This window comes from Balaenoptera musculus, chromosome 10 (genome assembly GCF_009873245.2).
Source record: "Balaenoptera musculus isolate JJ_BM4_2016_0621 chromosome 10, mBalMus1.pri.v3, whole genome shotgun sequence".
Classification (NCBI taxonomy): domain Eukaryota; kingdom Metazoa; phylum Chordata; class Mammalia; order Artiodactyla; family Balaenopteridae; genus Balaenoptera; species Balaenoptera musculus.
Genome location: NC_045794.1, coordinates 54,373,729 through 54,399,143, shown reverse-complemented (window position 1 = coordinate 54,399,143; position 25,415 = coordinate 54,373,729). Strand labels below are relative to the sequence as shown.

At 37.5% G+C, this 25,415-nt stretch overlaps 1 protein-coding gene across 1 annotated transcript in view; it reads right to left on the bottom strand.

Moving 5' to 3' along the window:
* Positions 1-17,087: 17,087 nt before the first annotated feature.
* CAND1 (cullin associated and neddylation dissociated 1) overlaps positions 17,088-25,415 on the bottom strand; it is a 43,280-nt gene continuing 34,952 nt past the window's right edge. Inside the window, exons 10-15 of the mRNA XM_036865338.1 lie at positions 23,731-25,224; positions 22,516-22,611; positions 19,962-20,131; positions 19,719-19,883; positions 18,482-18,589; positions 17,088-17,717 (exon numbers count right to left, since the gene is read on the bottom strand). Coding sequence (XP_036721233.1) covers positions 17,493-17,717; positions 18,482-18,589; positions 19,719-19,883; positions 19,962-20,131; positions 22,516-22,611; positions 23,731-25,224 — 2,258 coding nt within the window. The 3' untranslated portion in view covers positions 17,088-17,492. The remainder of the gene's footprint in view (positions 17,718-18,481; positions 18,590-19,718; positions 19,884-19,961; positions 20,132-22,515; positions 22,612-23,730; positions 25,225-25,415) is intronic.

Here is a 25,415-nt window from a genome sequence, read left to right as displayed (position 1 = left end):
CATTGGCAGGCGGATTCTTAATGTCTGCGCCACCAGGGAAGCCCTCTTCTGCCTATTTTTAATCAGATTTTTTTTTTTTACTGTTGCTTTATACGAGTTCTTTATACATTTTGGATATTAACCCCTTGTCATATATGATTTGCAAATATTTTCTCCCATTCTGTGGGTTACTTTCTCATTTTGTTGATGGATTCTTGGCTGTGCAGAAGCTTTTTAATTTGATGTGGTACCACTTGTTCATTTTTTGTTTTCTTTTGTTGCCTTTCCTTTGCTTTTTTAGGTTCAAAAAATCATCACAAAGACCTGTGTCAAGGAGCTTACTGCCTATGTTTTGTTCTAGGAGTTTTATGGTTTCAGGTCTTGCATTCAAGTCTTTAATCCATTTTGAATTAATTTTTGTGTATGGTGTAAAATAGTGGTCCAGTTTCATTCTTTTGCATGGGGCTGTCTAATTTTCCCAGCATCATTTGTTGAAGAGACTGTCTTTTCTCCATTATATATTCTTGGCTACTTTGTCAAATATTAATTGATATATATGTGTGGGTTTATTTCTGGGTTCTCTATTCTGTTTCAAGATCTATGTGTCTGTTTTTATGTCAGTACCTCACAGTTTTAAATGTTATAGGTTTGTAATATAGTTTGAAATCAGGGGGCATAATGCCTCCTGTTTCATTCTTCTTTCTCAAGATTGTTTTGGCTATTCAGAGTTTTGGCTATGGTTCCAGACAAATTTTAGGATTATTTGTTCCATTAATGTGAAAAATACCATTGGAATTTTGATAAGGATTACATTGAATCTATAGTTTGCTTTGGATATTATGGACATTTTAACAATATTAATTCTTCCAATCCATGAGCATAGAGTATCTTCCCATTTATTTGTGTCTTCCTCAATTTCTTTCATTAATGTCTTGTACTTTTCAATATATACAGGTCTTTCACCTCCTTGGTTAAATTTGTTCCTAGGTATTTTATGGTTTTTGATGCAACTGTAAATGATATTGTTTTCTTAATTTGTGTTTCTGATAGTTTGTTATTAGTATATAAAAATGTAACTTATTTGAGTGTTGATTTTTATATTCTGCAATTTTATTGAATATGTTTATTTTAACAGTTTTTTGGTGGAGTCTTTATGGTTTCTACATATAATATCGTGTCATCTGCAAATAGTGCAGTTTTACTTTTTCCTTTCCAATTTGGATGCCTTTTATTTTTTGTGCCTAATGGCTCTGGCTAGGAATTCCAATACTGTGTTGAGTAAAAGTGGTGAGAGTGAGCATCCTTGTCTTGTCCCTGATCTTAGAGGAAAAGCTTTCAGCTTTTTGTTGCTGAATATGATGTTAGCTATGGGCTTGTTATATATGGCCTTTATTATGTTGAGTTACATTCCCTCTACACCTGTTTTGTTGAGAGTTTTTATCATAAATGGATGTTGAATTTTGTTAAATACTTTTTCTGCATCTATTGAGATGATCATCTGACTTTTATCTTTCATTTTGTTAATGTGGCATATCACATTGACTGATTTGCTGATGTAGAACCATTGTTGTATCCCTGGGATAAATCCCAGTTGATCATGGTGTATGATCCTTTTAATGTACTGTCAAATTTGGTTTGCTAATATTTTGCTGAGAGTTTTTAAATCTATGTTCATCAGGAATATTGGCCTGTAATTTTCTTTCCTTGTGGCATCCTTGTCTGGTTTTGGATCCAGGGTAATTCTGGCCTCATAAAATGAGTTTGGAAGAGTTCCCACTTCTTTTTTTTTTTTTTTTTTTTAAGATAGTAGTCATCTTTTCTTTTTTTTTTTAATTAATTAATTAATTTATTTATGGCTGTGTTGGCTCTTCGTTTCTGTGCAAGGGCTTCCTCTGGTTGCGGCGAGCAGGGGCCACTCTTCATTGCAGTGCGCGGGCCTCTCACTGTCGCGGCCTCTCTTGTTGTGGAGCACAGGCTCCAGACACGTAGGCTCAGTAGTTGTGGCTCACGGGCCTAGTCACTCCACGGCATGTGGGATCTTCCCAGACCAGGGCTCGAACCCGTGTTCCCTGCATTGGCAGGCGGATTCTCAACCACTGCGCCACCAGGGAAGCCCCACCTCTTCTTTTTTTTTTTTTTTTTTCGGAAGAGTTTGAGAAGAATTTGTATTAATTTGTATTAATTAATTGTTTTGTAGAATTTACCAGGGAAGCTATCTGATCCTGGACTTGTGTTTACTGGTAGGTTTTTGATTACTGATTCAGTCTCCTTACTATCAGTTGATTCAGATTTCCTATTTCATCATGATTTAGTCTTTAGACATTGTATGTTTCTGGGAATTTATTTCTCCTTGGTTGTCCAATTTATTGGTATATAATTGTTCATAGTAGTCTCTTATGGTTCTTTGTATTTCTGTGGTATCCATTGTAACATCTCTTTCAATTCTGATTTTCAGTTCTTTTTTTCTTGGTTAGTCTAGCTAAAGGTTTGTCAGTTTTGTTTTTCTATTTTCAAAGAAACAGCTCTTAGTTTCACTGAGCCTTTCTATTGTCTTTTTAGTATCTATGTCATTTATTTCTGCTCTAACCTTTATTTCCTTCCTTCTACTAACTTTGGGCTTCATTTGTTTTTCTTTTTCTAGTTTCTTGAGGTGTAAAACTAGGTTGTTTATTTGAGACTTGTTTCTTGAGGTAGACATTTATTGCTATGAACTTCCCTTTTAGAACTGCTTTTGCTGTATCCCATAAATTTTGGTATGTTTTAGTTCCATTTTCATTTGCCTTAAAGTATTTTTTAAATTTCTTATTTCTTATTTGACCCATTGGTTGTTCAAGAGCATGTCATTTAATCTCTACTTATTTGTTAATTTTCTAGTTTCCTTTGTGTAATTTCTACTTTCATACCATTGTGGTTGAAAAAGATGTCTGATATTATTTCAATATTCTTAAATTTATTTAGACTTTTTGTGGCCTAACATATAATCTATCTTGGAAAATATTCCATGTGCACTTGAGAAAAATGTGTATTCTGCTGCTTTGGGGTGGGATTTTCTATGTATGGCAAGAAAATACATACATAGAAACCTGGTCTAACCTGGTCATCTTGTCTAACATCATTTCAGGCTGATGTTTCCTTATTGATTTTATAGCTTGATGATCTATCCATTGATATAAATGGAATATTAAAGTTCCCTACCATTATTGCCTTTTTCTCTCTTTAGTTCTGTTAATATTTGCTTCATATATTTAGGTGCTCCTAGGTTGGGTGCATAATTATTCCAAATTTTATATCCTCTTGCTGGATTGACACTTTATCATTATATAATGCCCTTCTTTGTCTCTTATTAGAGTCTTTGTTTTAAAGTCTATTTTGTCTGATAATTATAGCTACCTCAGCTTTCTTTTGGTTTCCGTTTGCATGGAACACCTTTTTCTATTTCTTCACTTTCAGTCTGTGTATGTTGTTAAATCTGAAGTGAATCTATTGGAGGCAGCATGTAGACAGGTTTTCTAAAAATCCATTCAGCTGCTTAATCTTTTGAAGAATTTAGTTCACTTATATTTAATTATTGATGGTATGTGCTTATACCCATTTTGTTAATAACTGTTTTCTGGGTGTTTTGTAATTCCTCTGTGTTCCTTTGTTCTTCTCCTGCTCTCTTCTTTTGTGGTTTGATGACTTTCTTTAGTGGTATGCTTAGATTCCTTTCTCTTTCGCGTATCTGCCATAGGTTTTTGCTTTGTGATTACCATGAGGCTTACATATAACCTGTATTTAAAACAGTCTATTTTAAGTTTGAATGCATTCTAAAGCTCTACGTTTTTATTCCCCCTCCATATTTTGTTTTCAATGTTACATTTTACATTATTTTATCTTGTGTATTCCTTATCTGATTTTGTAATTATAGTTATTTTACTACTTTTGTCTTTTAACCTTAATGCTAGCTTTATATATTTATTTACCTTTATCAGTGAAATTTATACTGTCATATGTTTGCTTGTTACTAATTAGTGCTCTTGAGCTTAAAGTCCTTTTAACATTTATAAGGTTGGTTTAGTGGTGATGAATTCCTTTCCCCACACTTGTCTGAAAAACTCTCTCCTTCACTTCTGAATTATAACTTTGTGGGATAGAGTATTCTTGCTTAGAAGGATTTTTTTCTTTAAGCACTTTGAGTGTATCATGTCAATCCCTTATGGCCTACAAAGTTTCTGGTGAAAAATCTGCTCATTGTTATGAGGGGTCCCTTGTATGTAACAAGTAGTTTTTCCCTTGCAGTTTAATATTTTCTCCTTGTCTTTAACTTTTGACATTTTAATTATAATGTGTCTTGATGTGAGTTTCTTTGGGTTCAGCTTATTTGGAACTCCCTGGGCTTCCTGGATCTAGATGTCTGTTTCCTTCCCCAGGTCAGGGAAGCTTTCAGCCATTATTTTTTCAAATAAGTTTTCTGTCCTTTTCTCTCTTCTCATTCTGGGGCCCTTATAATATGAATATTAGTCCATTTAATGTTGTCCCATAAGTTCCTTAAGCTATCTTCACTTTTTCATTCTTTTTTCCTTTTGCTGCTCTGATTAGGTAAATTCCAATGCCCTGTTTTCAAGTTGACTAATCCTTTCCTCTGCTTCAGCTAGCCTGTATTGGTCCCTCTAGCATATTTTTCAGTTCAGTTATTGTATTCTTCAGCTCTGTGACTTCTCTTTGATACTTATTTTCTGTCTTTTGCTGAATTTCTCACTGTGTTCATCCATTTTTCTCCCATGTTCAGTGAGCATATTTATGACCATTTCTTTGAACTCTTTATCAGGTAAATTACTTATCTCTGTATCATAAGGGTTCCCCCCCAACCCAGGTTTTATCTTGTTATTTCATTTAGAACATATTCCTCTATGTCCTCATTTTTCTTGAGTCTCTGTTTTGGTTTCTATGTATTAGATGAAACAGCCATCTCTCCCAGTCTTGAAGGAGTGGTCATATGTATTAGTTGAACTTATTCAACCTCACCTTAGCTCTTGGTTGTCTCTAGAACCTTTGTGATTGTCCAAGCAGTCTATTTTATTTTTAATCACTGCCACTTGTGGATGTGCTAAAAGGGTAGGGTTCTCAGTCAGCACCTAGATTCAGGCTGACTGGAAGCCAGACACTCAGGCAGCAGCTTTTAAATTATGCAAATAAATACAGTCCTGTGAGACCACAAGTGTAAGCCCTCCTGGCCACAAGACCAGGCAATCTGGAAGTGTGCCCTGGGCTACAGTCGCCTAAATTGGGGCCCCAGGTGAGTAGATAAGCTTCCTTCTGAGAGATACCGGTGAGCTGTAGCAAGGCACAGGGAGAGTGCAAGGATGGCATCCCCCGCCCTACGTTCCCTGAGAGCACCTCTGTAGACCTCTAGATGTCTGTCAAACCTGAAGTCTGCCCCTCAGGTCAAAACTCTAGGACAAGCCAATGGGCCCCTTTCACAGAAAGCCTAGGGGTGTGTTTCAGTCTGCCATCTGTGCAGTGCTCTGACAAGCGCTATCTCTCTGACTGTGCAGTCCCCATGAGACCCAGGAATACCAACCCCCTTGCCCACCAGATCCAGCTGTTCAAAGGGTGGCTCCTGGGCGGCAGCCACACAGACCAGGCCCCTGCCATAAAAACCAGGGCATCAGACATGTGTGAGGGCTCCCCTCCAAGAGATGCTTGTGCTCTGGAGCCGGGCAGAGGGAGAGTACAGAGATAGCGCTCACCTTCCAAGGTCTCAGGAAAGCTTTACAGTCAGCCCTTTGATGTGCGTTCAATTAGAAGCCTGCCCCTCAGGCCGCAGTCATGATGATTAGCTTGTAGGCCTCCTTCACAGAAAGACTGAACCCCTGGATCCTTTGCTTCATGCTGTGTCATGAGGATGGTAGCTTTTGAAGAATTCTCTCTGTTTGTTACCGTCCCGTGGGACCTACGAGCATAAGCCCTGCTGGCCACCAGAGCCGGGCCATGCAGAGGTGTCCCAGGGCAGCAGCTGCAAAACTGAGGGCACCAGATAAGGGCCTAAGCTGAATTTGGGGAGCTGAAGCAAGGCCAAGGTAAAGCACAAAGATTGGGTCTACCAGCCTCTGTTCCCTGAGAGCACCTCTTTGGCCTCTAGAAGTGTCAGCCCAGAAGCCTGCCCCTTGGGCCTCTTTCTCAGAAAGACAGGGTGTTTTTCAGTCTGCAGAGTGCCCTGGGGATAGTAGTTTTCCAAGAACTGTCTCTTCTGTTGTCACAGTCTCATGGGACTCAGGAATGCAAGCCCCACCCTGGCCTCCAGAGCCAGGTGATCAGGGGCATTCTCTGGGTTCCAGCCACAAGAACTGGGGCACCAGACATGTGTAAAGGCTCCCTTCTGGGAGATACTGGTGCCATGGAGCGGGCCAGAGGGAGAAGGCGAGGATGGCACCCACTGAGGAAAAAGAAAAAAAATATGGCACCTGCCAGGGCCTCTGTTCCTGGAAAAGTATCCCTGCAGGCCCCTGCCCCTCTGGTGGTTGCTTTAAGATTAGCTAATGATTCTCTTTCACATGAAGTTTAGGCACTTTCAAACAGCTGCTTTTTCGCTGGGCCCTGAGGCGAGTGATTCTGTTCACGACAGCCCTTTGTGTCTCGTGAAGCCCCTTTGGTTTTCAAAGCCAGGCGTTTTGGGGGCTTGTCTCAGGTGCAGGTCTTTAAAAGTTGGGGTGCCTGATGTGGGGTGGTCCAGGGAAGAGCTCCAGGTTTGAGTTCCCTCCTCACTGTAGGTCACCATACCACGGATAGGGTTGATGGCTAGACTACGTCTCAGCCTCTCCTACCCACCTCAGCGTGACCCTTTTCTCATTTGCCCATGTGAAGGAGCTGCTCCGCTAAGGAAATTGTTCCATAGGTAGCTGTAGACTTGGCGTGTCAGTGGGAGGAGCTAAGTCCATGATTTTCTTGTGTTGCCATCTTGGACTGCCCTCCTGTACCTCTTCTAATTCATGTCATTCATTACCTTTTGTTTTGTTTTTTGAAAACTTCCAAGACGTGGTATATAATAATGCTGGCAGTCTAGCATCTGGCTTTAAATCAAATTAGCTTAATGTTTCACCATTTAGGATACTATTTATTGGTTTTTGATAACCCTTCTTCATAGTTTTACTATTTTAGTTTACTAATATAAGTTTATGCTGATAGTTTCTAACATTGAGTCATCCTAGCATTCTCAAAATATAGGGTAAAAAGTTTCTCTCAATGTACATTTCATAACATCCCTCTCTCCCCTCTAGAAAAAGCCAAATTAATCATCGAGAATAACATAGGAAAAATCTGAGTGGACTATTAAGCTCCTATAGTCAGTCATTCATGAATTTATATATTTTTCCAGATATATTTGAGTGCTTACTATGTACCATCCTCTTTATTGTGTGTATGTGTGTTAACCTTCTTAATTCTTTGAGGCTGGTACATATAACTGCATTTTACAGATGAGAGAACAGATCTAAAGACATTAACAATTTGCCCGAAGTCCCACAACTGAGAAGTGGTAGGATTGAACCCAGGTTTAGAGCCTGAACTCTTAACAACCATATTATAATGTTTCTCATTAAAGCATTAGAGAAGATCAAAAAATAACAGAAGCTCCAAGGTGGCAGACAAATTTAGTGTGCTATTTATTCAGTCTCCAAATTTTACTGAAATGACAGTAAACATCTATAAATGGAAATAAATCCAAAATAATATAGAGAGCAGAAGGGAAGGCCCACGTAGTTCAAAAATTCTGACAAATTCCTAGAAGACAAGAAGCAGGAGGCATTAGAGAAGTCACAAACCAGAAAAGCAGGGATCCTTTTAGTCCAGCCAAGCCCCAGAAAGGACTCCAACCTGTGAGACATTAGGTACAGAGAGGGACAGGGTTGCTGGCAGTACTCAGTTTTACTTCAAGGGCTGTCTGTGAACAGTTGGACCAGTCAGCTCTTCCCACCTACCCTCCCCCACTCGGCAATATCTGTACAATGTTAACAGAGAGGTGCTTTTTATAGAAATTGGACTATATTACATGCATGAAAAGGGGACAGGCTTTAAAGATGGGAGTTGGCCCCTAGGTTATGTCCTTCTTGTCACCTGGCATCATGGGAGGCTTTGAAATCCTTGACTCAGCTTACAAGATAGCAGCCAGCTACATAAAGGGAAGAAAAAGCAAGATATTCCAGGCAAAAGGTATAACCTGAGCAAAGGTATAAAGGTTAGGAGCAGCATGGTGGCTGAGGGAAATATTTCACTCTTGCCTGAGGATAAAGGTCAGTCTTAGGTGTGACAGATGCTGAGGCTAGAGGAGCAAACAGTAGCCAGATCTAGAGCTTGTACTTGCCCTATAGGCAAAAAGGAGCCATTGAAGGATGTAGTGCAAGGATATGAAATGGTCAAGACCATCGTTTTGGCAGTTGAGAGGACCTGGGAGTGCATGCTCTCTGGGTATCCTAAGGCAGCGGGTCCCAAAGTGTGGTCTGGGAAGGCATCAGGACCTGGGAACGTTAAAAAAAAAAAAAAAAAAAAAAAAAAAAGCGAATTATTGGGCCCTGCACACACATTTGAAAACAACTCTTCTAAGGTAGAATACCTCTTATCTCAAGACATTTCATCTCTTCCAAGAACCTTTCCTGCCCCACCAATGTAGAATGGATCATATACTCCATTGTCACCTACTCTGTCTCCTGAATATACTTCTCATACAGTAGAACTCTATGGTGCTTCCTATGTCAGGTCTCTCCTGGTAACCGGCACACTTCTTTATGTCAGGTATGGCCTCTCACCTGGCTTTGCAGGTCTGGCAGGACCTAGCAAAGTACTTAATAAATTAGCTTCCTGGATGAATGAACCTAAATACCAGTTAGGAGGCATTTGTAGTAGTCCAATCAATAGGCGAGGAAATGAGGTCTTGAACCAGAAGAGTACTGGAGATGGACATGAGAAATATTTAGGAAATAAAATGGGCAGAATGTTAACAAGAGCTAACAATTATATAGCACAAACTATGTACCAGGCAGTTTTAAGTGCTTTACAAGTATTCCTATTTAATCCTCACAATTATCCTATGAGGTAGCTACTACGTTTATCCCCATGTTTTAGATGAAGAAACTGAGGCTAAGTAATTTACCCAAGTCAAATAGCTAATATTGGGCCGAGATTCAAACCCAGACGATGTCTGGCAGCAGACGTGTCTATGTTCTTTGTTATTTACAGTTTCTGCCTCCAAATTTGTGTTAAGATTTCCAGCTTGAGTGATTGGGTAAATGGGGTGTCATCAGCAAAGACATAAAGACAGGGAAAAACCAGGGGAAGATGCTGAGTTCAGCTCTAGCTATGCTGTGTTTGGGATATATTTATGGTGTGTCCAGCAAGTGGTGTGATATAATAGTCTGAAATACAGGACTGAGCTGGGTATACAGATTTAGAAATCAACATGTAAACCATGAGAAATGGATGAGATGATCCAGGAAGGATTATAAATGAGAAGACATGTGAACTGAAGGCCCTAGTGAACAATATTTAAGGGAAACTAAGATGCAGTGGTCTCACAGGTATAAGGAAACCCCTAGACGGTAACATCCTAGAAGCTAAGGCAACAGGTAGTCTCATGGAGGGAGTGATCCAGCAGTATTGATATCAATGAGTTCAAGTAAGAAAAAGACTGAAGGCCATTTTGGCATAAAGGACTTCACTGAAATTGGTTTGCTATGACCACCTACAGAGGGATGAAAGCCAGATTAGAATAGGTTAAGAAGTGAAAAGAAGGCAAGAAATTGGGAAAGCATATCTAATTCTCTACAGAGAGATGACATCTTGTGGAAGATGCAATAAAAAAAATTTTTTTTGCCTTTTTAGACGAGACTTCAATGTATTTTTGAGAGTTCAGCAGATGGAACTAGGGGAAGTGGTATTGAGGATAAAGGGAAGAGATGGAGGACCAATTTAACCAAAACCTGGGAGAGGCTAGAGGAAGCTGGGCTCTGGGAGGAAGGTTGGACTTGAGCAAAGAACAACCAACTCAGCCTCTGAGATGAGGACATGAGGATGGGAATGGATAGGAGATTCTTAGGTGGAGGGACAAGAATGATGGCCTTAATTTTATTGACAGAATGATGTTAATGGCAGTCCACTGGGTGTGGAGGCAGGGTTAAGCGTAACACTTAAAGCAAGATTTAGGGAGTGAGAGAGGGAGGGAGCATCCCGAGATGCAGTAAAAGGACAAGTAATTTCATGCATAAATCATTTACAAAAACCAGGAGATCCAGATTAGGTAATGACAGAAGGCTGAAAGAAACTGAGAGAAAATGGTGGGAAATATCGATCACAGGACTCTGTGAGGTCAAAAATCAGTTTAGAGCAAGTGAGGGCAGAACTTGATGTTATAGTTAGAGTAGGATATTAGAGTTTCAAACAGCTCTGGATGAAAGTATCTTAGCTTGTAGCCTTCAGAGTGGTTGGTCGAAATAGCAGAGATAAAGGTTGATAAAAGCAAGAATTATGGGGTTGGAATATTGAATGATACCTACGTAAGTACATTTCAGAAAATATCAAAATTGCTGGCACTTTTAGGAGACTGTTTTTGTTTGGAAAAATACAGCTGAACTCGGGGTGGGGGGAAGTGCTTGAGGTAGATGAGCCACTTCCCATGGCCCTGGGTACCACAGCTTAAAAAGTTGCTAACAAAATTTGATTGTTACTCTGGAAGGTGTGAGGATGGTGTAGAGGGTATGGAAGAAAGAAAAGATGAAGGAAGGAGAGGAGCCAGTGAGTGGAGAAGGAGCTTAGGAGAAACTTAGTGGCAGGGTGGTTGAAAAGAACTTGTAAGAATAGGCGGGAACGTCTAATTTTGAGTTGTTTGCAGTGGGGTGTGCAATGTGATCTAACTCTTCTGCCCACATTTCGCCTCTCAAAAAAGGACCACTCCACAGCTCAACTGAGCTGACTATTCTTACCAATGCCTCGTGAATGAGTGTTCAGCTGTTAGGTATAACCATAAGACTTCTTGGCCACCAAAATGTGATCAGCAGTGGTGTGTGTCATTGTCAAGCAAAAGCACTGTGTGACAGATGTGACTCACTTCTCACTTTCCCTCTGCCACAGCAACTGACCACATTCCCAGTGGCAGCTTCGTTACCCAGGGTCCCAGTGAGGTGGGAAGCAGACCCCCATGCTATCCACCATAGCTATGTATAATAATGTATTCTAAACCACATATTTGGGGGACTGTATGTATTGCAGCATAATTGTCCGTATTTCCAACATCCAATCAATTGTTGTCCTGTCAGTTTTATCTCAAACACCCTGACTTCCCCTCCGAATCTACACTGGTTCAGCAGAACATTCCCTTTCACATATATTATTCCATTAACATCCGAACTCACCAACAAATGTCTTTCCTTCCTTCCAGTCCATTCTCTATACAGCAGCTCATCTTTCAAAATTACAAATCTGATCACATGACTGGCTTTTAAGTATTTCTAGGCTTGCCATCATCCCTGAAATTAAATCCAAAATGTTTACAAGACCCTCTACAATCTGCCCTTCCTAGCTTCTTACTGTTCTCCCTCATATTCCAGACTACAGCCATATTCAGCTTCTGAATACAGCATGACCTCTTGTCTCTATGCTTTTGCTAATTCTGTTCCTACTACATGGAGCACACGACATCCTTGGCTTAGGCTTGTCCTGATCCCCAGACCAGGAATCTGTGCCACAAATCATACAGAGCCCTAACAGTATTTCCCCTATTGAAACACTACTTAATAGTAATTATGTAGTGTTTCCCCCATACCTTCCCACGTGCTAGTGTTACGCACATAGTACTAAAGAGTAGAGAGGCACCGAAGGAAGGAGGGAAAAAGGTAATTAGCTTTGCCTTTGATCCGTTTACAAGGATGGAGGCACGGTAGTAGTTTTACAGAAAGCTTGACACGTAGAGCACTGTGAGCAGGGGCTACAGCAATGCACACCAGCAGGGGGGCCTCTCATACACACGTGGTCATCTGACAATGCTTGACTCTACTTCAGAGGGCAACTGATGCTGAAACAAATTTCAAAGTCTTTTAAATGTAGGTTTTAAAGACTACGATTTTTCAAGGTTTCCAAGCTCAGCATTCTTAACTTACTAAAACTGCTGACCAATCAGCCTCATTAATACTTCAAAAAACATCACGTAAAAGGAAATTAACTTTTATTTTTGTTTTTGCCAATTCTGCTAAGTGGGACTAAAATGGTTCAGAAGCTTGAAAGATGACTCATTCAATGGTCTTGTTTCAAAGAGTAAGCAATTTGATTTGTGATAAGTTTTTCTGCCACTTGCCTACCACCATTCAGTCTTTAAAATCTCATGGGTGGTTATCAAGATTCATAAGAAGGATTTTATTGTCTCTAAACATCAACTAATCCTAGAAAAATAGTAAAAATCTGCTAGAGTCACCTTTACTTTTACAATTTACTTTCAAAGTTCAAATACATAGTTTTGAAATAATACCTAATACCCCCCCATCACTATTTGGCATGTCTTTAAATATTACAGCTAAACAGGAAATTACCTGTACTGAAAGCAAGTCTTTAGTTCAAGAAAGTAAATTAATGAACAAACTGTTCTCTTGAAGAGAATGTAAATGAGTAATTTTGAAAATCCACTTATTCTTTTTCAAGAATTCAAGTAAAATGTACTAGTTGCCTTTTTATATAGTACACCAATTGCAAAGCACTCACATTGCCTCATATTCCCCTGTGTAGTAGAAGCCCCCTTTATACTCATATTTCTTTAAGTAAGAGAAAGCATTTTATAGCCAGAAAAAAAAAAAAGTATGTTAAGGGATTTAATAAAGACCATCCATTTAAATCAGAGGAGGTAATATATAGAATAGAAACCTATTTTCACTAAATCATGATAGTTCTAATTAACTGGTGGAAGAAAACAGGTTAAAAACAGTACTTAAATTTAGTTAGGAAGATGAAGAACTGACACTAAGAATGTCTGAAAACTTCTGCATATATAGAATCTCAGTTGGTTTCACCTACTAACAAGAAACAAGAAAAAGCTCTCTAGAGTAGTGGTTCTTAACTGGGGCAATTTTGTACTCTCTCCCTCTTCCCCTACTCCACTGGGGACATCTGGCACTATCTGGAGACAATTTTGGTTGTCACAACTGGGGGTGGTGATGGTACTACTGGTATCTAAGTGGGTAGAGGCGAGGGATGTTATTATCTTACAATGCACAGGGCAGCCGCCATGACAGAATTATTCAGTCTAAAATGTCATAGTGCTAGGTTGAGAAATCCTGATCTAAAAAGAACATGCATTTTCCTACTTAAGTCTAAAGTCTGGAGGAAAGCATGGGTTTTATTTCTAGAATAAGAAACTAGGTGTTTATTTCCAGACCTTTTAGGAAAGCCTAATTTAGTTCATGGATGGTAAGGATTCCAAGTAAAGTACACATTTGGTGTCTTAAAAATACTACATTAGGATTATAGTAAAATACCATCACACACATTTAGCTGCTCTTACCTAAGTAAGCAGTTGGGTTTATATTAAAAGTGAAATGTCTATGAAACAAGTAAAATAGTTTTTCAAAGTAACAGGATTATTACGGGCTACTAAATCATGAGGTTATCGTGGTTATCATATATTAACCAGTTCTAAAATACAATTCTTCAGATTTTTCTTGTGAGTGAGAGAGCATTCTAGAATAAAATCACTCAGTGTGCATCAGCCATTATTTACTGATAATGGCTAAATACACTAATTCCAATACATCCTAATCTAGAAAGAATTTCAGTTCACAGATAGCTTTTTCTCATCTAAGACTTAAGTGAAACAATTCAATTTGCCAAAATCACTGATAATCACTTATCAGAACTAAAAAGTACAAAGAGGTCAGGGTATTAAGACTCCCTCTACTAAAAAAGCATTCTGACACATTAACATTACAGAGTCTAACAAAGTAAAATTATCTGCAATACTCCCCTTCGTTTTAATTGAAGTTGGTTTTTATAGAAAGTGCTAACTTTCAAAGTTGTTACAAAGAGCCAAAAACATGTTGCTGGTAACTCTTGTCCTAAATTACAGTGTAGGTGTTCACAAAGTCCTATTTTTCTAGTATTAATAGGAAAATAAGCAACTTACTGTATTGTAAAGGGAAAATATGTAATTTCATTGTGCATGTTTCTTAAGAAAATGGCCATATCTGGTGAGATTTTGGCAGCTTGCCACATAATACTTCCAGTGTGTTGCATTTTGCAGCCAAAGGCATCAGAGGAGTTTTACTTAATTAACTGGAAGAAAATCAGTTAAAACCAGAATATCCTTTCCCCAAACAGTAAAATGAACTGTTGTTCTTGTCCATTTTCCATTTCACAGAGGATTAATTAAGATTTCAAAAACAGATGTGAATCTGGGGTGGCAGTAGTTTGAAAATTGGGATTCAGTATTTAAGATAGAGCTAGAATCAACATTTACTGAAATTTTTAAGCTCTTTAATATCAAAATATTTACTAAGCATAATATATCTAGAGATTGGCAGTTAATTTTAACAATTGAAACTTTTGGTTAAAATTTTTGATTTGGGCAGAAAATGTTATTTCAACGTCTAAAAAATTGTCAAGTATTACTACATACTTCGACATGTGGCTAAACACACCTTACAAGGTTTATTAGTTAACCAGTTAACTGAATTTTTCAGTGACTGAGGATTTTGTATATTTCATCATTTTAAACTTCAATCATGCCTATATAATCATATTCATATATCTGAGACTGAGCTAGATATAAAGATATCAGAACATCCCTTAAAACTGGTTAAATTAGATATGCCCATATGTTATTTCTTTACCATTTACCCAACAAAAGTGTAAAAAAAACCATTATTTGGTTACTTATGGTTACATAAAAATTATATAAATATTCAAACATTTGTTGAAGTCTCCATACTCCAGTTTTTTAAGAATTCTAATTCCCAGGGGTTAAGCAGATTTAGATTCATTAATGAATACATGGCCACATTTAAAAAAATCATTCAGTGCTGATTTTAAATTTTTAGTTTAGGCTTTGCCATACCAAATTTCCTTTCTACCTTAGTTTCATAAAATAACCTAACCTAAAAACACAACCCCATACCGAGCTTTCTTTAAAAAGAAATTGGGTAGATCTAAACAATTTAAACATTCTCAAGAAAATCAGAGAGCAGCTGTTCTCTTACTATTGTAGATCTCCTGAGGAACCTACATATGCAGAATTGCTAAGCAGAACTTCCTAATAATATTTTAAAGACCAGTAAGCAGTATGAGTGGCAGATTATGACTGAGCGCCACACCTTGCAACTTCCATTCCAATATCAGGACATTACCACTAGAAGTATGAAGTTAATCAGTATGACTCAGCATTTAAAATCTGAGTATTCTACTTTTACTAATTTTGTTATACATGTGAATATATACATATAATATATATTATACATATATAAACACTAAAACCATATCTACTACTAGAAAAGAGCAGAATCTTTCTTTTGTTAGAAGATAGAATTTCAGCTATATTAGAAAAGTTAGCCATTTTGCAAGACTCAAAAAAACAAAAAAAAACTGTAAGCATTTTAGAAGTTAAAGAATGGAGAAATCAAATACATGAAAAGTATTTGGATTTAACTTCGGACACTTAACTAAGACATTCACACAACATATGCATGTCAGTCTCCTATATGGTCCTAGAGCCTGCAGTATTGTAATTTATTGTGAAACCACGTAACCAAATACTTAAATATATCCACAACATCTATATCACGGTAATGCATAGTACATAATATACCAACATCTCAAAATAAATTTCTATTACAGTTTTATGCAAATTATGGTATGACTATCACCTGCCACATTCTGAAATGGCACCAACTTCATGTAATGGTCCATGTCCATGTCCTAATCAAAATCCTTACTGGTAATGATGTCTTATGCATTATCATCTGAATATCTGAAGTCAAGCTGTTAATCTAATAACCACAGTATGTTACCAATTAAAATCACCGCATATTTGGATGTTAAAGCAGGTTAAGTAATACAGCAGGAAAAATATTTCTAATTCACAGTTTCAAAAATAAAGGGTGCAGTTTTCAAATATCTGAATGCTTAAAATTGGTCACTCAATTTAACAACTGCCTCCTTCAATACATGTAAACTATGTTTGCACAGCATTAGGAGATGTCTTTTATTTCAGAAATTAGTTCTTACTGTTACAGGAGCACCACAAATTTGAAGGAAGAGGCTACACTGTGAAATGAGCTTACTGAAGGATATGTTAAATAAAATTTCAACTACAATATAAGGTACTGTTCCCCCAAGCACAGACCCTTTAATCAGGAAAAGTAGTCAACGCTTACCGAATACAATATGTAAGTTAGCTCTACAAGAAAGGGGGAAAATCTAACTCAACTAAAAGAAAATACTATTATTAGCTAACAAACCTGTGATGGCCAGCTTCAGAATTGTCCTAAAAGTAAAATTCAAAAGCATATAGTTATTTGACTCTTTCGATAAGGAATGTAGAGATCCAAAGGAAATGAAAGAAAAATCTGGCTTTAAGAATTTCTAAGTGGAAACACACGCACACAAATGGGTAACTGAGAAAAACTGAGTACTTACTTAAATATTCAAATTTTAAATGTATACGAAAATTTATAATAGAAAAAGAAGTGGCGAATTGTTATTATGACTTGATTTGCTGAAAACATCTGCAAATTCACACTGGCATTAAGAAAACCAAAGTTTCAAAAATTTACTCCTCTCTTTCTCTCCAGATATGTTTTCTGTGCAAAAATAAATATCTGAAAATTGCACTAATACAGTAATACTTATTTTTACTTTTGTATTATGAATAATCTGCACATGCTGCTTTACAGACAATACATATTTGTAAACTTGCTCATGCAAAATTAGTGTGTGCAACAGGGATACTGTTAATCCCCATACCTAAAAAAATGATATCTTATTATCTCTTTTAAACTGCCAACCCCTCCGAAATGTAACAAATCTTACACAGATATTCTTGTCTGCCAGCTAAAACTCAATTTGTGTTGCTGAAACAAAAAGTTATACAAGAAAAAGAAACATGGTTTTTGTCTTGCAGAATTTTTGATTTTTAAATAAGAGAAAATTTATAAAAGAAAGAAAATTCATGGTCACAGAATTTTAACATTTTAATCCTAAACATTACAGGGTAAATAGATACTGGACCCTATCTCCATCAATCCTAACTATTACTTTTAGATGTCATTTTAAATGTTGCCCTAACCACTAAAACATTAGTGGTTTTACAACCTCTGGATTATGGAAATATGTTATTTCTGAAATAAATGCTACAAAAACAACAATGGAAGAAAGTCAAACTGTCTCCATGAAGGAAAAAAAAAAAAAGTGGAACATTTTGAAGCTTTACTTCTCTTTCCATGTCTTATGATTAACCTGTCAATTCAGTGCATCATATGGTCAATGTAATGGTCCCCAGGTTGAACCAACATCTAACTAGTGTCCATTGATTCCAAGTTAGTGGATGATGAATCTTTTTGGATACTTTCAAAGATGGCTGCCAGCTCAGGGTTAGAGCTGATCTGTGACTGGAATTCACTCATCAATGGACTCTTCTCTGCTTCTGGAATGGTTAGCAGTGCTGCTACTGCTCTCATGGCAGATCGCTTTAGTTCATCTTGCTTTTCAAACTCCTGCTTTACTGAATTTGCTTTTACCTGTAACAATGAGTAAATTTATATTACATGCTATAAAAGGCAGTTCTTATACAAACAAAACTTAAGCACATATAAATAAAGCAAAGCTACTCTTTCATAGATCCAAAAGGCACATTATTCTTCAAGCAGAGTTGCTCTGAAACTTCTTTTTAGTAGTAGCTATGTATCTCCTTTTAAGGGAATATTCTATACAAGGCCCATTATAAAAACCAAGAGTGGGATCTGCTTATTAGCAAGTCCTACTTTGTCCTCCATCAAGAAACTACCCCTCTAGCTACCCTGTTTATTCATTATTCTTCAAACATGTCATGTACTGACATCTCTGTGCCTTAATTCATATAATTATTTTTGTATGAAAAGAAGTCCTGTTTCACCTTCTGGACCTAAAACAATCCTGACTTCTCAAGGTGCATTTTAAATGCTGTCATGTGCATATGAAGCCTTCTGTGACCCCCACCCCCCCTCCACCAGAATTAAACATTTCCTCCTCCTTTGTGGCCCTATCACACTTTAACCCATATCAGTACTTTAAAAATATGTGTCAGATTGTTTTAACAAACTTTTAAGAATAGCATTTAACAGTGCTAAGCTTTCTAAAACATCCACATTTGAAGGAAGTGAGGAATAGGAATAATAAGTTAACTTTTGAAACAAACTGCTGCATAAGGGTGCTAGCGTAGTTAAATTTGGAAAACCACAGTATAGAATCAACTAGGGATCCTGAACATACTAAGTCTGGCCTAAATCAATGACATCAATATTACCTTAGTTGTACATGTAGCACGTAATGGCTCAACAAGTCGGTCCAACCTCTGCAGTACTGCACTTGGACAAAGGGTAGAGAGTCTCACCAACATTAAAAATGTTAGCATCTATTATGAATAAAAGAGACAAAATTTAGATTTTGCATTATTTTCTAAAGACAAATCCCAAATTCTGACAAAGCTTTTGAAAGGAAAATGACTAACCTGTACCATTAAGTTTCATTTTAATGTAATCTGCCATTGGAATCACACAGAATTGCCTCAAATCTTGTCTAAGGAATTTTACCTACAAGTACTAGAGTTACCTTATCTATCATGATTGATAGATGGTCACGGTCCTAGAGTACAGAACTAAAAAAGTGCTTCTCAATCTTGACCGCACATTACAGCTGGGGAGCTTTACAAATATATCTATTTTTACTTCACTCATCAGGATAGGGCCACAGACTCAGTATTTTTTAAAAAGCTCATGTGCACCAGATGGAACAATCAGTGAATAAGAAAATAATTGAACTAGAAGAAAAGCTTTATAAGAAGTTTCTACTGTCTTTGCAAATTTCACTAAAAAAAAACAAAACAAAAAGCCTGCTTATTCAGATTAATCCATATAAAGTCCAGTAACCCATAATCTTTTCTCTTAGACCATAAACTGTAGAAATAAAAGGATCCTATTCTTTCAGGGCTCTTTTCATTGAGTTCCGGAGGGGTCAGGTTATTCCATATTACATTATGGAAACATGAAAGTTGGAGTTCTGATAGTATGGATGAATTACTGCTCAACTACCACTTTTGCCCTGCTTGACCAAAGGTCCTGAGTAGAAGAAAAAGATTTTTCAAATCACCCTTTTACAGTTCACATTTTAAACGGACTTAAGCAAATAGGAAAACAAAAAGCAGTTATGAACAAAGTTCATGCTCTAAACCTAAGAAGCAGTGTAATTTCTCTATGGTTGCTTCTACAGATTGCTTTGTGTATCGGAAAACAGTTCTTCCTCTTATCCTTTAACAAAACTCTTGATATTGACTTCCTCCTCCAATGAAAAGGTTTCTGGATTTTTCCTGTTTGTCAACCGATGTCACATTGCAACGCTCTTACTTTTGCATATTAGTTTATAACACACTAAAATCATGACAAGCAAACCAATCTTTCTCACTTAATAACAAGAGTAAATTACAGAGGTGAAAGTCACTAGTAAAGTCTTCTAAAACATTCTATAAACAGGCACAAACATCTTACCTTAATATCATAATGGTCCTTCAAACCATCTTCAACATGATTTAGAAATTCAAAGATATCAAGTCTATCCAGACAACTGTCTAGAAGTGTGTACATACACTCAAAAGCTGCCTTTCTAATATCCAGGCCGTCATCAACTGTATGCTTAAATGGACCCATTTCTACCTGTTGAAATAAAACAGAATACGTAGATATACTAGAAAGTAAAAGACAAGCTTAGGTAAACAGTGCAATCTAACTTACCTCTCTTATAAGCTCCTTTCTAACTTTTGTTTCATTATAAAGATGTGGAAGAACAGTATCTAGAAGATCCCTTATTAATGATGGCTTATTATGTGCTGCTGAGTTGAATGTGACCAAGGCCACTCTTCTTACATTCAAATCTGGGTCTTCCAACGTTTTTAGGAAATCACCTGAAAAATTGAAAGAGATGCAACACAGTTATGGTAAGCTTAAAATAAAATATGCATTATATTATTTTCCTAAATTGATAGTTTATTATTGTTGGTATTATTGTTATTTCTTCAATGTGGGTCATGGAATATGATGAAATCCTAAGTGAGCTATATAATTTCTTTTGACAACAGGTAAACTATTACGTCTGAATGTGAGTGGACTTAATTGATAAACCTATTCTCAGCACCTTTAAATGCAAAAGGTAAGGAGTGAGAGCCCCAAAAGCTCCCCATTACTTTTAAAGATAGTTGATTTAACAGGTGGGTGACACAGAAAAGTGACGGAGCCAGCAACCACAAGAACTAGTAACTTGAATGATTCTCCTTAAAATTCAAAATCAGTACTCGCACTAAAAAAGCACCAACAAAAGTGGAATTTTCTTTTTTTCACTCATTCAAAAAACATTTATTGAGCATTTATGGCATGAAGCAGTGGGGATACAGCTGTGGACAAGTCAAATAAATTTATGCTCAGATGAAGTTTACATTATATTTACTTTAAATTTTAAATTCCAAAAGTGAAATTTAAAAACCTGCGTTCAAAAAGCTAAGCAAGGTAGAGACAGATCCACTGCTTAATAAAGATGGAATACTGTTAACAAGTATACAATTTATCAGATGACGGAGAAATGTGCCTCCAAAAGCCTATTTTTACCTTTAACAAGAAATAGGTAAGAGGTCTAAGAATACAAAAAGGAGGAAACTGAAACCTACCATAGGACAAAAAGCTAAAGAAAGCACCTAGCCAGTTTAAACACAGATATAAGTCTGGTTGTTCTTCCACACGGGGGAAAGAAATTATAGTGCAAAGATCTTTGGAGTCATACAGACGGTGATCCACACTGCTTCACTTGTCAACTGTATGACCGACTTCTGGCAAGTTACTGTAGGCAAGAGCTTCAGTTTCCCAGTTTATAAAATGAGAATTTTATACGTACATTACTGAACACAGTGTCTGGTACACATGTGATATTCACACAGAGCTACTCATCATTATGTAATCTCAACCCTACCATAAGCAATCTTTTAGAATACACAGGGGAAAAAAGGTACGAGAAGACTTAAATGTATCACAACAGCAATTTGAAGAAATGGGAGGGAAAAAAAAATACTTCAGACACCATAGGTTGGTAAACTCAAGGCTGACCACCCAGGAAAGTTCTGACTACAAAAAAGGTTAAGAGGTAGCTTGGGTTCAAAAAGAATTTAAATGTACCAGACTAAACCTCCTCACCTCTGTTTGCTTAGAATTACTATCATGGTGAATTGCTTTCAGTAAAGCACAAAAAGTATTGCTATTATGATAGACAAATGGTGATGTGGTCTAGGAATTTCAATTTTAAACAAACAGAATGCTAATCATCTGACTGAATAACTATACCAACGATGCACACTGGTTGACTGTTGTCAACCTAGAAAGATGTCTCTAAAGATCTGGCACAGGTCTCTTCCTTTGCTGTATCTTGTACAATGACAAAAATGTGAGTAAACATATCAAAGCAAAAAGAGAGGAGGGGAACAAAGGCAAGAATCTTCTGATAGAGACTTTCTTTGAATTAATTCTAGGTCTCAGCATTGGCACCCATTTATCCCCCGTGTCCCCCTTACTCTGAATTGGTAACCCCTTGCTGTAGTTCTTTTCTTTTAGACTGTGTTTTTTAAATGGCATGAAACTGCAAAGCTTCTTTGCCATATCCCTCTATCCTCTCTGCTGGTATACCCATTCTTCTGTCCTCAAGAAAACACCAGAGAGTTTGGTTACTAAAAGCTCTAGGAAAACTGATGATGAAAACAACACAGGGAAGTTATAAAATCATGAAAAATAACACTAAAAGCTAATTCTTGTCTTCATAGAAAGAGATGGCCCTTTTCTTTCTTGGATAGCTCCTCTTAGGTTGGTAGAACTAATTACCACACGAATTATCTTTTTTATTCTTAAATTTCTACCTTAAATTTAAAAGCCTCCAAAGATCCCCTTGGGAGCTGGAGGGATCCAAGTAATAATGAAGAACTGGGGCCATCAGAAGCTCAAATGAGATTCATTTACAACTGGGAAGAACTTCAGATTAGTCAGATAGATCATATATCTTTTTCCTTTACCCATTAGTTTACTTTAGGTCATTCCCAAAATATGATTATCAAATGTGTAGTTGACTTTAAAGACATCCTAGCATATTTACTAATTTCAGCTATTTGCAAAATTATTTTTTTCATGAAAGAATTACCAGACCCTTAAAAGCATTTTAGTTCCTTGGTGATATATTTAGCTATTGAAATGATTCAGTTTTTGACAGTTAACTATTAACTAGTTATTCAGTATGTTCATCTTCATTTCCACTTACCTATGCAGTTCTTTAATAGTGGATCAATAGGCTGTGGATGATCAGAAATAGTAAACTTCACAGCTGTAACCACTGAGCTTCGGGCATATGATGAGCCTAATTAAAAATAAATTGTAAGTCTATTGGTATTTAAGTCAACTAAAATCCATGGACACCTTTATCATTTTCAAACCACTTCAAATAACACCAGGGTCTTTAATTCTTTAAAACTCTCTTTGGTTGGGCTCCCCTGGCACAATGGTTGAGAATCTGCCTGCCAATGCAGGGGACACGGGTTCGATCCCTGGTCCGGGAAGATCCCACATGCCGCGGAGCAATCAAGCCCGTGCGCCACAACTACTGAGCCTGTGCTCTAGAGCCCGCAAGCCACAGCTACTGAGCCCATGTGCCACAACTACTGAAGCCCACGTGCCTAGAGCCCGTGCTCCGCAACAAGAGAAGCCACCACAATGAGAAGCCCGCACACTGCAACGAAGAGTAGCCCCCGCTTGCCACAACTAGAGAAAGCCCACACACAGCAATGAAGACCCAATACAACCAAAAATAATATAAAACAAAAAAAACCTCTCTTTGGTCAAGAGGGGTATTTCTTATTACTTCCAGGATACTAATGAAGCAAAGTTTACTCATCTTATGAAACATAATCCCATTAGATTTCAAAAGGAACAATTTCTTCCAGGAAGGAGGCGGCCTGAGAGACCAGCAGTGGAGGATCTATCCCTCACAAAAGGGAACTGGTTAAACCCCTGTATGACTGTCAAGTTTTTTGTTAAAAACGAAAGCAATTTCTAAGAATGAATGGCCTTTATTACCTTCTCCTTGGACAACAGGGGTTGACACTGGTAATCTGAAAACTCTTCTTGAATCTTTCATTTGAACCAGGTTAGTTCACCAATTTTAGTACTGTAATTAATTCTAGCAAGCTCCTCTGGCTATATTAATTCAAGAGACATCTGTCCCACATTAAGACAAGAGTAACATTAAAATACATTAAACACTAGAAACTACAACAGATTTATTTAATCATTATCTAACTACACTCTCTTTATCCTTTTAAACAACAAGGTGTCATTTGAATATGGCTCCATATCGTAACATAAGGCAATAGGTTCTACATATAACAAGATACAGAAATGTTTTAACTTCGGCCCATCTTTCCAGGCAACAACTGCTAATAAACAAAAATTTTTTAGATAAGAAAATCTAGGTACCCACCTGATATTAAGTACCCCTTAAGCCGTGGAAGGAGAGTTTCTGGATCAATTAGAGTGAGTTTGCCTAGACATTCAGCAACAACATTTCTGGTTCCTTCTTCTGCACACTCACAGTGCTTTAGCAATAAGGCCCAGATGTTTTCAACATATGGTTTAAGGCCCACCACTGATGCAGAGCTAATAATTTCCTTCAAGGAATGAAGCAGTAGATACTGCCTTTTGGGTTGACTGGTTATTTCTTGTAAGACAAATGGTAGATATTCAGGAAGGTTGCCCACACTAATGCTGCCTAATGCATAGGACGCAGCTGATTTGACTTCTTCACTAGGAGATGAGAAGGCTTCTAATATGACAGATTTTAGTTCCAGCTGCCCACTTAAGTCAATATGATGCCCAACTTCTCCAAGAGAAAGTAGAGCTAAGAGGCGGATAGAATCTGTAGACCTTGAGTTCTTGACATCTTGAATAAACTGACCCACTACAGCTGGTCCTTCTTTAGGGCATGCTCGAGTAAGAGCAGCTACACATTTGGCAATGGAATAATAAGACTGCTTATGAGTAAGAGCTGTGCTCTGAGAATAAACTGGACCGGTCAGCATGCGCAACAAATCCATGTATCCTAGATTATTTGTTCCAGTGACAACCAGAGCTTGGAAAAAGTCTAGCATGGCGCTAAGAGCTCCCCCTTGCAATAAAGGTGATCTAACAAGTCCAATAAGTTCATTGAGAATGGATCCACTTATCTTTGAAAGGGAGGAGGGATACACTTTTGCCAGTGTGGTAAGAAAACTGATAGCCATCTGTGAAACATGCATATCACTTTCGCTGATAAGAGGTGGGAGCTCATCTAGAACTGCATCAATCATGGCAGCTGTCAGGCTATCACTATAGTTTTTAATTAGAATATCTAGAGCAGAAAGGGTACCCAGTTTCAAAGCTCTCTGGTTTTTCCTGAGAAATGAAGCAAGGATAGGAACCCCTTCTCCCAGGACAGGCCTCAAATCTATCTTCAAAGGCGACCCAGCAATCAGTGTCAACGCCTTCACTGTAGTTAACCGCGTAATCTCATTCTTCAGTCTCTCCAAGAAAATCTGAAGGGTATTAGGCAAGTCAGAGCCCAAATTGTCTCCAAGGTTGCAAATAATTTGTCCCATACAGGAAATAGCCCTTTCCTTGACTTCCTGATCAATGTCAGCTGCTTTTAACCTCTTAATGGTACAGGTAAATAGATCTTTGATGTAAGGAGTCGCATCAAACGAGGAAGGCTGATCTAAAGGACGAATTACTTTGACAAGCTGTTGAGTAACAAGAAGCGCTTCAGATGTAATCTTGTAAAATGGATCTCCAACACAAGCCACCACTGGAGGGACCAAAGCTTGAACATGAGGATGGAAGACTTGAGGAGAGTGGTTACAGAGGATTACATATAGACAGGACAAAGCATCAATCTTCAAATTTGACGAGCTTGATTTATCATTCAGTGAGAAAATGATTCCTAAAACCCAACCAAAAAAGAAAAATCCAGTATTTTTATCCATGGCACCTTTATGAATTTAAAGCTAGTTTTAAAATTTAAAACTAATCCCTAAAAGATTGCTAAAGTTCCCACTATATATTATCTCTAAAGCAGTTGAAATTCCACAAGCTATGATAAATATTAAAGTAAAAAATTTTAGGGTACGATTT